Raw genomic sequence first — 12,961 nt, forward strand, 5'->3', positions numbered from 1 at the left:
CCTGGGATCGAGTCCCACATCGGGCTCCCTGCTCTGTGGGAAGCCTGCTTCTCCCTCTCCCACTCCCCCTGCTTGTGTTCCCTCCCTCGCTATGTCTCCTTTTGTCAAATAAATAAATAAAATCTTTTAAAAAAATAGTCTCCATTTTTAATTTGGTATTTTCAATGTTACCCTTAGAGGTATCATTATTCTTCATCCTATAGAAGGAGATGTTGACTTTAAAGAAGTTCTGTAACTCACCAATGGCCGTATTCTGTTATTTTTATCTGCTATTTCTCCTATCCAAAAATTACAGTCTATAAGTTTAAGAAAGACATTAAATGAATTTTCTGAAACTAGATCTTAATGAATGAATTTATGAAATATTGATTAAAACACTATACAAGAATGAGTAATATTTAGAAGCTGAGGGGTAACTAATAACCGGCATAGCTAAGTAAGTATAATTAGCTGTATATACAGCATATGCTACATAGAATTAAAGTCTAAATATTATAGTTAGTCATTGCATTGCGTTTCTCTTTTTGCTTTATGTTGTCAACTAAGGATTTTTTAGTACATTAAAAAGAATTAGAAAAGAAGTGTTGTATCAAACGCTATACTGCCATCAACAGTTAGTGGTTGAGTTTCCACATTAGCCAAAATATGGAACTGAAAATATTAACATCATTCACCATTATTAGAATATGGTGATGCGCTTTTTGATGGTGATACTAAGAATTGATTTAAAGAGCAGTGTGAGTGGCTGGCACAAGGGAAACGATAGACTAATCACAGCCAGATGGGAAAAGAGGAGTTGTAGCAAGAGATAGAAAAAAGACAGCTCCATTGATACATCTATATTTAGGGAAGAGGCAATGATGGAAATGTAGAATGAAAATTATGAAGCGAGTTAAATAAAGGGAGTGGATGAAGTTATGATGGTGCTTGTCTAAACTGACAAGAGACAAATATAAGGTAAGGACATGTGTAACACCAATGCTTTAGAGAAATGCAGCAGGAAAAGAGCCAGCAGAAAAAGACTATATCCACAGTTCTCTCTTTAAACAACCTACAGACTAGGCAGAGTAATTACGCAACTCCAAAGATAAACATAAGACAGAAATGGGATATCCACAGAGAAATTCAAACAAAAAGCCATGGAGAAAAGTTAAGGGACAAGCATGAGCAGATATATAAAGTAAGAAAGAAGTCATCTTGTTAAAGAATGAGAGGATCTGATGTGGATATAAAGCAGGAGATGTGTACTAGCATGTCAGAGAGGGTCACTCCTTGGAATGCTTTGACTCTCAGACTGACCTCCCCACCTGATTTCATAGGTACAGGAATGTAAGAAAATTATGCTAATTTTAATCCATAGTTAAAAAATTGTATATGGGTTTGCATTTCCATATGATTAATTTTTCACTTTGGTGTTTGTTATTTATCCTTTCATCCACACTGGAATAATATATTTATAATTTCTTCCCCAAACATTATTATTGTGAATTTCATTGTAGAGTAATTAAAATAATTTAAATTTTGAATACGTAAAATATATGTATTAATAAAAATAAAGGTAGTGAATCTTTCTGATGAGTTTAAAACAACACAGTTAATATATTTCAGAATACTGAAAATTTTCATAAGCAAAGCAAAAAATCATTCATTTATTCATTTTATTAATACATAATAACATGAGGAAAACATGAATTGATTTAAAGAATATTTTTCTTCAGGAATTTGTATTCCTATTCAAAGAGGGAATACATAATGGTAAAATACAGTCAGAATTTTTACTTTATTTTAAATTATTATTTAAAATGTGAAGCCACGACTGTTTTGGTTCCCAGAATATTACCTTAGTGTGACACAAATGAAGTTCATAAGAAATCAAAACTAAGAAATGCGATTAGCTCTGTCTAACTTATTTTGAGTTATGCCTTTCAGAAATTTTGCCACTAAAATCTCAAAATGATTTTGTTCTTTTGGCCATGAGGGCTATACCAAAGTAAACAGATAATGTGTGTTTTTGCTCTTTTCGTTCTCCAAAATATTCTCCCCTTTGCATCTTAATGACATTAATGTAGTTGGTTTATATGACGATGGTTTATGTGATGAATTTGGATTTACCTTAGCTTCAATCTGCTTAGTATCTGGATTCTGAAACAAAAATTTGATTTTGCTCTTTCCATCATCTGAAGAACCCTTAAGCTGAGAAAACTTATACCTCCAAAGTATAGCCTAAAGGGGGAAAAAAAGAAACATATTCAATTAATATCTACATTCAAACCAAGAAATAGTCCTCTTTTAAGTGGTAAAATCTAATCATATTAAATTAGTACTATATCCCAGAATTAAAAAGTAAATTAAAAGATATTTATCAAAGGCTATAACTTAATATTCAATATATCTTTTAGTTTCCAGAAATAACTTTAGTATCCATGAAATAATTATTTCAAAAAATATATGCAAAGAAATCAATTTGAGTATCTTGCTTTATATTACTATGAAATAAAAATAAGCTCACTTAAAGCATATGTCTATGTTACTGAATAAGCAAAAACACTTGTTTCTTTTTTCTATTAATAGAAGTGGTAAGGTGATTTTGAATTGATAATTCTATAGATATTCTGTAGTACTTTCTCTTAAAGCTCAAACTAATAATCTGTAGCTTTGTCAAGATAAAAGATCAGCCTTAGTAAATAATTATGACAAAATAATTTATATGGTATCCTCACGAGACTGAACTAGAGTATTTTACAGAACTAGCCCATCAATCTATAATATCTCAGTCAATAGGATTATTTGACTAAAAGCCATCTTTCAATATTGCAGGGGCAAGTTTAGATAGTATAAAATCTATGAAAGAACCAAACGTTAGTTACAACATGACCATGCATTTACTGTTTGAATATATAGTGAGAACAATTAAGAACCTGGTACAGAGAATTCTTATCACACAGCTTACTCTATTTTAATATCTCACATAATATGGTACATTGTTACAATTAATGAACCAATACTGGCACATTATTATTAACTAGAGTCCATTGTTTATATAGTTTTTCTTGTTTTAACCTAATGTCTTTTTCTGGTACAGGACTCTACCCAGGATAGCACATTACATTTATTCGTTGTGCCTTCAGCTCTACTTGTCTGTTACAGTTTCTCAGATCCTTGTCAGACTGTCCTTGACAATTTGAGGAATACTGGTTAAGTATTGTGCAGAATGCCCCCTACTGGAATTTGTCTGATGTATTTCTCATAACTGGATGGGCTAAAGATTTTTAGAAGTGAGATAAGACCCTATCATTTTTTACAATAACCCAGGTGTATTTCTGAGAGGTTTCCTTTTAAGATATGTTATTATTGTGGAGTATGGTGTGTTTATCAAACTTCATCAGGTGGTCTTAACATGATTCAATAATTCATTTAAATATAAAGCTATGTGAAAAAAAAGCATGGTTTTACATATGAATTATTTTTATTATTGTTATTTACTAAAGTATTTAATAATATTTTGCATGTTTTCAACCTTTTAAAATTTATTACTACTTGCTTTGTATTCTTATATATGGTCTATTTATGGAGAATGTTCCATGTGCACTTGAAAAAAATGCATATTCTGTTCTGGTTGGGTGGAGTATTCTATGTATGTCTGTTAGATATAGTTAGTTATAGTTTTGTTCAGGTTCTGTATTTCTTTATTGGTCTTCTGTCTGATTATTCATTCCATTATTGAAAGTGGAGTATCAAAACTTCCAACTATTATTATAGAATTGTCTATTTCTCCTTGCATTTGGATCCAGAGTTTAGCAAAGCCACTGCTTTGCTGCCTCAGCATCCATTTAGTTTGGCCAAGTGGCCTGTAGGACCTTAAACCGACATAAGCCCCTTGTGCAAGTGGATGCACTAGATAGCAGTCACAGAGTCACAAACATGTAAGTTCCTGAAAGGACTCCCCAACAGCCCTTCTGATCAATAGAATCTCTTGTGTCTCAGGGTCTGTATGCCTTGGCACCACTTAGATAAGAATCCCATGCAGCTTATCAAAACCTTGCTCTTTGAGTATGGATTTTACAGCCCAGCTTAGCTCAGGAACCCCCCAAGCACTCCACTCAAGGACCCTTAAAAAGGCATGCACCCCAGGTCCTGTCTCACTGTCTGTACTGCGCTTTGACAACCCCATGTGGCTCCTCAAGGCATTTCATGTCCTTCCTCCAGGACCTGTGAGTAATAAACTCCTGTATTTCAATTACTCTTGTGGTCTGTTGTGGAACTGTGGCTCATCATCCGCCACCCTGTGCTTTACCTAACAAATGTTAATTTAAACAAAGTCATAACACTCCAATTATCTCAATGTTTAATATATTTTGGGGCCCTGATGTTTATAAGTTTATAATTGTTAAATTTTCTTTTTGAATTAATCCTTTTAACAATATATAATACTCTTCTTTGTCTCCTGTAACAGTAATATAAAATCTATTCTTTTTTTAAAGACATTTATTTGAGAGAGAGAGAGACAGAGAGACAGATCCAGTAGGGGGAGGGGCAGAAAGAGAGAAGCAGACTCCCCAGTGAGAGTGTAGCCTGATGCGGGACTCCATCTCACAACCCTATGATTATGACCCTGAGATCATGACCTGAGCCAAAATCAAGAGTCAGACACTTAACTGACTGAGCCATCCAGTTGCCTGGACATAAAATCTATTCGTATATTGGTTTAGCCACGGGTTCTCTTCTGGTTACTATTTGTATGGAATATCTTCTCACATCGTTTTTATTTTAACCCACTTGGGTCTTTAGATCTAAAGTTAGCCTCTTGCAGACAGCATATAGTTGTATCATGTTTTTTTAATCAGTAGTGAAGAGAAAATGGCAGTTATTGCTTAATGATAACAGAGTTTCTGTCTGGGATGATGACAGGTTTTGGGAAACAGTGTGAATCAATTAATGCCACAAAATCATACACTTAAAAATGGCTAAAATGGGAAATTTTATATTATTTTAACACATTAGAAACAAAACTTTAAAAAAATCATTCTAGAAGCAATGTATCTCCAAAATCCACTCAAAGCAAATGCTAATTAAAAAGTTCACACTTTAAAAGTTATAATGAAATAATGAAATGACAAAATCATAAATTCCTTAAAAATAAGAATGAGAAAATTATCAGTAATAATGACACATAATGCATTTATACAGAATGTTCCTGTCTCTTTAACTACTTATTCACCAAACATTTTTGAAATGGCTACTATATCTTAAGCATTTTGCTAGATTTAGATAAAAAAGATATTGTCACCATTCCGAAGACATTAATTTCTGAACAAGTAAATGCTTTTGTTTTCATTCTTACTACGAGACTATACAATTTATAAAGAAGCTATATCCAATATTATAAATTGTCTTAAATGTTTCTTTAAATCTATTATTATATAGAATCTTCTAACAATAAAATTACCTGGGACAATTAACTTTCTGGAAAAAAGAATACAAGTTAAACTTTTAACTCACAACTTCCTAAGGAATTTTAATTCCTCATGTTTTAAAAAATGAAATAATTTAAATAAGCCAAATTATAGGAAAACTACATAATGTAAATGAATATTGAATAACTTTGAAAAGAGGGAATTCTAGACTTAAGAGTAACAAAAAATTATATACTCATATGTACAAGTAATGTATATTTACCAAAATGAAAAGCAATAAACTTAGTGGCATATAGGATATATGGTATAGTGTAAGGAAAATTCTAAACACAAAATAAATAAAAAGGCAAATAATATTATAGAGAAGTCACTGAAAAAAGTAGAAAAACAATTAGTATTTTTAATAAATATAAGAGCATGTTCAATTTCACTAGAAATAAAGAGTATAATAATAAAATGACTTAGCTTTGCCAAACGTTTAGTAAAGATCACTGAAAATTATAATAACTAAAGCTAGCAAGTTTGTGTTGAAACAAATGTTTGCATAAAATTGCTAGCAATAGTATGAATTCTTTAGGATAATAATTTTCATACATATTTTAAGCCTTAAAAATATTCATATTATTTGATCCAGAAATTCCATTTCTAAATATTAACTAAGGAATATATGAAAAAAAAGAAAGTGTTAAATACATTATTAGTAAATATCAAAAATGGAAATTCTGAACATTTTGCTTAAAATAATGCTCATGAGAATCATATATTTACATAGAAAAATGCGAATATTATAATGGTAAGGAAGAACATAAGGACATGAAATTAGATGAGATAACCATGTTAAAACTAAGGAGCTTGTAAAAGGCTGGAGGAAAAATGTCTGCAAAATATAGCATGTTATGTAGCTCAGGTACTGACATTTACTTACTCTGTGGTTTTGAATAAGAAATTTTATGTTTAGCTTGCTAAGCTGTAAAACTAAAGGCTCTCACATTCTCAAATTATAATTAAAATTTTGAAATAATATTTCATATGTAGTCATTATAGTGTAAAACAGGAATTTACTATTTCAACTAGGATGACTTTTCAATGTGTAAAACAAACTTTAAAAGCTCATTATTTTAAATAAAGAGTAACAACAAACTTACTCTGCTAAAGAAGGCATATTAGAGACATATGAAGGAGGTTTGGAAACTTTTGGGAAGATGCAGAATGAATCCTTGGCTGTGAGTGGGAAACTCCAAAGATGAATAATGTAGTTGATGAATCTAATAATGATTGACTGAAATATTTGTCAGTTAAGAGGTAATGATACAAAGTTAATATCATAACAATTTTGGTGACAGATGGTAGCTAGATTTATCATGGTGATCACTCCTTCACATATATGAATGTTGAATCACTATGTTGTACACCTAAAACTAATATAATATTGTATGTCAACTACACTTTGACAACAACAAAAAAGGCAAATCAGTAGCAAAACAAAGCATGCACTTAACACACTTATAATAGTATCTGGAAAATAGTATTCAATAAATGTTTGCAAGTATTAAAACAAACAAAAGTTAACGCAGTATACTAGGGAGAGTTAGAACAGGCTTGATAAGCTGTGTGAATTGGTAATTCTCACAGAAATTCATTAAGGCCAATTTGGAGGAATCTGAATCTGAAAATATTACCAGTAAAAGTTTCACAGGTCTAAAAAAGGACTTAATTCAAGAACTCTTCAGCAATCCTATTTCTTATGCCAATATTTTGTTTTTAAGATTCTGATAAACATCATGGCAACTATGTTAAGAATATTAATGATGAAAAAGATGAGTAGACACCACTGTATTTTATAACATGTTATTTATATATTGCTAGTGAATACAGTGGTACGTTCCTTGTAGCCGGCTCTGAAGTGGACCGAAAAGGGATCGGTGTTGTTGAGATATGTATGGAGAATTGGATTGTTTGTAGTTATTTAACAGACTTTGATGTTCTTAGGAATACGGTGATAGTGAAGAGTACAGAAACAGGTGTTCTTTGCCTCAAGAGCTTTCCAATCAGGATAGAAAGTAAGCCAAGATGCAGTAATAAGTTCTCTATAAAATACATGCAGAAATTTTTTGGAAAAGTGAGCTTACATGATGCCACAATAAAACTTAAAAAGTATATGAAATTTTTGTCTCCATTTTTTATTCTGATATATGTATATATAAACATATATATGCCACACACACACATATGCATACCGCACAGAGTGGTATAATCACTAGTTGCCAACATGGAATGAGATGAGGAGGATTATAAAGATCAGAAATCCCTCCTCCCTGATCACCTATTTTTGGTGCCCTCTTCCCCATATACTGACCTAATTTCCATTACCAGTAAGATATTAAGATCTTTTTCCCTATTATAATGCATTTATTTCAGGAAAGGTAATGCATTTTTTTTGGCAATGTACTGAAACAAAAATAAATTCTGATCTTAGAACCATAAGTATTGAAATGTAACCCAAACTTTAGACCTTACTTATAAGCCACATGACCTTGAGCAAGATTGAAAGATTCTTAATTAATTAGACCCTGAATACATTCTTTTGTAAATTAAAAGTAGTGATACTTAACTATCCTACTTTAAAGTGTTACTATGAAAATGGATGAGATGGTGATGAAAATTGCTTTGAAAATAGTAAGGGGCTTTCTCCTATTAGTTAAAATTAGTTTAGTAGAGTTCTTCCAATAGAACAGTAGAATATGTCAAATCTGATGTGAGAAGGCCCCTGAACACAAGTAGCAATAATAGTGATGATTCTGGGAGAATAAAGAAGTAGAAGTGAGAACGCGCAGAAGACAGACTGCTTTCTGGACCTGTCTATAGTCTTCTATGAAAAAAAATTTATATTTAGTTTTAAAATTAAAAATTTATTTGATCTTAAACATAAGTCATAAAATACATTGCAGAGGCGCCTGGGTGGCTCAGTCGGTTAAGCGACTGCCTTCGGCTCAGGTCATGATCCCAGGGTCCTGGGATCGAGCCCCACATCAGGCTCCCTGCTCCGCGGGGAGCCTGCTTCTCCCTCACCCACTCCCCCTGCTTGTGTTCCCTCTCTCGCTGTGTCTCTCTCTGTCAAATAAATAAATAAAATCTTTAAAAAAAAATAAAAAAATAATAAAATACATTGCATTTTGAGAACACATGTCCCAGTAAATGTCATAACGATTTCTCATTGCTATGAATGATATACTGTATAGACTCCTTGTTCTAGGTTATAATATGTCTGGAAAACATCCTCCCTCGCCATCTACTCCTACGACTTCCTTGTGTTTCTTCCTTTTTCTGCATAAAGTTTTAGCATGTAATGCCCCTAAATTCAGAGCAAAAAGGGTAATGAATAGTAGAATAACGTAGAACTAGGAGGGACAGGGAAAATTATTGATTGTGAGTGCAAAGACATATTTGCATATTTCAGAGACATTTATTCATAATTTATTCATTTATATAAACCCTTTTAAATGGAAATATTTTTTGTCATGCTGCTTAATGCTTGCATCCGACCCTGCTCCCTTAGGATGTGATGCAGCCCTGTCCATAGATCCACACTCAACAGAGAAAACCAAGCTTATCTTTGCACCATCCTCCTTTCCAGAGTCCCTTTATATTGAAATACTGGCTGAGATGGGAATATCACACCAGAATATTTTCCTGGTCAGCACAAAAGGAACATGCAAGGTCCTTGCTGATAAAGTTAAGTGCAGTTGGACCAGGAGTGCTAAAGACAGCTGTTTCGTCAGGTGTCATGAGGTGAGGAGAGAAGTATTCATTATTTCCATGTGCATGAGCCAGTTGGTGTACCAGAATGCATGCTGCAACTTGTCTCCTGGTATCCAAGAAGAATAGAACTGTCAGGAAATTTGTCAGAGGGGTCAGTGGGAAGCAGGGAATTCTAGATGGTATATACATGAAAGATGTGCAGGAAAAAGAGGATAAGTGGGAATTCTGTGGGGTTTCTAGACAGCCATCTGATATAGGTCTTGTGTATTGTATGATTGAAGTTCTTCCCTCAACTCATTTCATAGCTGGTCCATTCTCATCATCTAAGTCTCACTAGAAATAGCAATGCCTCAAAAAGCCTTTCCTCTTCAAACTATTAAAAGGCCTTTTTGAGGTCTTCTGTTTCTCTATACCTTGTTTATTTCCTTCCCAGACAAAACTGTAGTCTGTGATCATTCTGTTCTCTCTACAATGCAAAGAAAGCTTTAAGTCTACAAGTAGTTGGTCTGATTAGCTCATCAGTGCATCCCTCGCCCTTAACAGAGTAGCTGGTATACAGTTGACACAATGAACCTAACTTTTGTGAAATACATGCATCAAAACAGAATAAATATTAAAGAAGAAAAAATCTTCCTTCTCCTCCCTATTATGTGGTTATCATGTTATTAGAAAGGTGGGGAAAACATACTAAAATGAGAACTTTATTAAAAAACTGGAATATCCAAACTTTCAAGCAGGCAACACTTTAACAACCAACAGGCAATAATATCTCTGGATGTGGCTAGCCCATGGTCTCTGTCTTCTCTAGATAACTTTAACCAAAGGGCCCTGTTTGGGGTTGGAAAATTCTTGCCACCAGTAGTAAGCTTAATTTGTTGAACTTGATGGAAATCAAGTACAAAATGAGTAAGAAAAAGAAACAAAACAAAACAAAACAAAAAAACTATTAGTAATATATAAAGACATTTCTGAACATTTTTAAAGTGTGGAATTTGATCTAAAGACTTCATTATAAATAATCACAGAGTAGACTAGATTTTCACCTGCCCAAGTCTTTCCATGGATGACTACTTCTACTTGTTCCTGGAGAAAAAGGAGGTTGAACATAGTCAAGTACAGTGTGTAAAGGAATCATTTGCCTCTGTCCTACTTTTTATAATTAACACATTTTACTTAAAACAACAGAGGCAAACATAAATGCTAAAAAACCTCTGGTTCAATGTCATTTGGGATTTAAAACTTAAGGTCATCATTCTTAAACCAGAATGTAATCCTTATAAAATGTGCCTACAAAAGATGATTGAAGGTGAAATGCTGAACTATTATCAAGCAGAATATCTCATATGAAGATAATGAGGCACATAGCACTAAGTCATTTGATGGGTGAACAAATGTACAGATAATAAGTAATTTAAAAATACTTTGTTTAGTGCCTGGGAAGCATTCTGTGTGTCTGTTGTTGTCCTTCAACGGACGTCTTATTACAATGAACATAGCATTGTTCTAGGTAGGCCTTTTCATGCCTGCAAGAGTGATACAATAGCCAGAGTATTTCTATTTTCCAGATAATACAATTAAAGAAACAGCACACACATTCATAATATCTCACAGCTAGTAAGTGGGAATCAAATCTAAGTACATCATTCTCCATGGTTCATATTTTTGCTTTTCTCCCAAGCTGCATCTTCGATTTGCTATAATTCTTTACTTAATTAAAAAAAAAATCACAAACCCATTTACTGAGCATGATCAGTTATAAATGAACTTTCATTGTAAATGCTTGACTCCTTTCTTAAAGTAAAGGAAAGATCCAGAGTCCCATTTAGTATAAGACACTAAACCCAGGAAAGTAATTTACTGATTTTTCCCAAACCTAGTGTGTTTTGAGTCATTGTTTCTTCTTTATAATATGTTGCTATTTTAAGCCCCCCCCAAGTCAAAAGCTTTCCATAAACTTGCATTTGTTTAAGACCCATTGCTAGAATTGGCTTAAAGTTTGGGAATCTTAGTGATCTAGAGAACATTTTACATGTCTGTAATCCCTCAAAAAACAAGATTCAAAGCTGGATATAACTAAACGACTTGGGTTAGTATAGCATCAAGTTTGTATAGCATCAAGAATGTCTTAGGTGCAGACTATTCAAAGGTATAAGTCATTAATTACATACAAAAGGAAAATGAAGATAGGCAAATGATAATGAAAAACTGACATATTGAACAAAAAGAGACAAAATCTCAAAAACAAACTTTCTCAGTTTTCTTCATTCACTATTTGCAAGTCTCAATTTTTCATGCCCCACAGAAAAATTCCTCTTGAAAAAAAATGGAAACAACCTCTACATAAGAAGGTAATATAAGCATAATGTCATCTAACTTATGAGAAATAGACATAGGATATTTTACCACACAGGGGGCAAAAACACCGGAAAGAATAATCTATATGTATTACAACTTATTACATAGATCATGTTAATAATTACAACAACAAAAAAAATGCTTTGAAGCCATTTTCACTCTTCCTATAACACCAAACACCTGGTACTTGGGATTTAACTCATGTTTGCCCAGCAATAACTACAAATACATTCTTCTTTTCCTTTCAAATTACCTTGATGGGTCTTCTAGTTAAGCAGTAAATCAAACTTTCCACTCAGCCTTATTTCCATTTGGCATCATCCTTCAACTTTGGCAAGAAGCCCAAGTATACATATCACCTCTTGCCTTCCTTCCAACCACCCTCCCACATCCTGAAATTAATTGACAACAAATTTTAGTGTTCTAGAAGTGGCTCTTTTTTCTTCTTTTTTTTGTGGGTGGGCTAGGAATCATATTTGGTGGAAAACCAAAAGAAACTCTTTTTAGAGCTATTTTTCTTTACACATCTTTATATTTCTCATTTGTTCTTCATTCATGTAAAATTTATCCTAATTAAATATGTCTTTGGGCCTAATTTGCATTTTTACTTCCACTCTATACTAATTTTAAAATTTTGTCAGTTTGAACAGTGATGATAGAGGGATAAAAATAGCAATATCAAAAGATCACAGAATTAGATGAAAGCTTATGGCTTTCACTTATTTCCTTAGGTGGTATCATATTCATCAATATATTCATTACTAGTCATTGAATTAATTCTGTGTCTTTGAACTGTGCTTGAGTTTGGATCAGAGATTAGAGTTAATATCTCCACCAGACTTAATTGTAATACATTTTGATAAGTGCTATGCTGGGGTATGCTTACAATTATCTGCACTCAAAGAAGGGACATCTAAATTAGATGGGTGAAAGAAGGCTTTCTGGATGAAGATTAGCACTTAAGGCTGAAAGTAAATTGTGAGAATATTATGTCTAAAAGCGTGGAACATCCCTGAATCACCAAATGCCCCAGGAGATGATGCTAAATTGCAGGCAGAAACAAGAACATTAAGAGGCTTCTATATATGATAGTAAATATTGTCTTAAAGGCAGTAGGAAGCCACCAAAGTAATTTAACAAGAAAAACTGAAGACTTGTCTGAATTTACATTTTAGAAGTATCATTAATCTAGCAATGGTGTGGAAGATGGACCAGAGAGGGGTGCAATTTTATGTCTTTATAATGCTTTGGCTTCTTGCCACAGTATCTGAAAGTACCCAGTTCCAGATCTGTCTTTTTCATTAAACTGTAGACTTCTTGAAAGGAAGGACTCTATTCATTTTTGTATTCCTCATGATCTGTGGTCATGGCATAGTTAATGCATAAAAAGAGTGTGTTCAACAAATAAACCAAAAGGACTGTTTTGATGGTAA

The 12,961-nt window shown here is 33.0% G+C and overlaps 1 protein-coding gene across 4 annotated transcripts in view; it reads right to left on the reverse strand.

Moving 5' to 3' along the window:
- SNTG1 (syntrophin gamma 1) overlaps nt 1-12,961 on the reverse strand; it is a 346,950-nt gene that overhangs the window by 29,225 nt on the left and 304,764 nt on the right. For 3 of the 4 annotated variants that reach the window (XM_028119008.1, XM_088023148.1, XM_088023149.1), the window contains one exon: nt 2,113-2,223. The exons of the other annotated variant lie outside the window; for it this stretch is intronic. In XM_028119008.1, the coding sequence (XP_027974809.1) occupies nt 2,113-2,223 (111 nt within the window). The remainder of the gene's footprint in view (nt 1-2,112; nt 2,224-12,961) is intronic. 4 annotated transcript variants of the gene reach the window in all.

Source organism: Eumetopias jubatus, unplaced genomic scaffold (genome assembly GCF_037043125.1).
Source record: "Eumetopias jubatus isolate StellerSeaLion01/CBP00866 unplaced genomic scaffold, mEumJub1_p1.0 scaffold_4, whole genome shotgun sequence".
NCBI classification, from domain to species: Eukaryota; Metazoa; Chordata; class Mammalia; order Carnivora; family Otariidae; genus Eumetopias; species Eumetopias jubatus.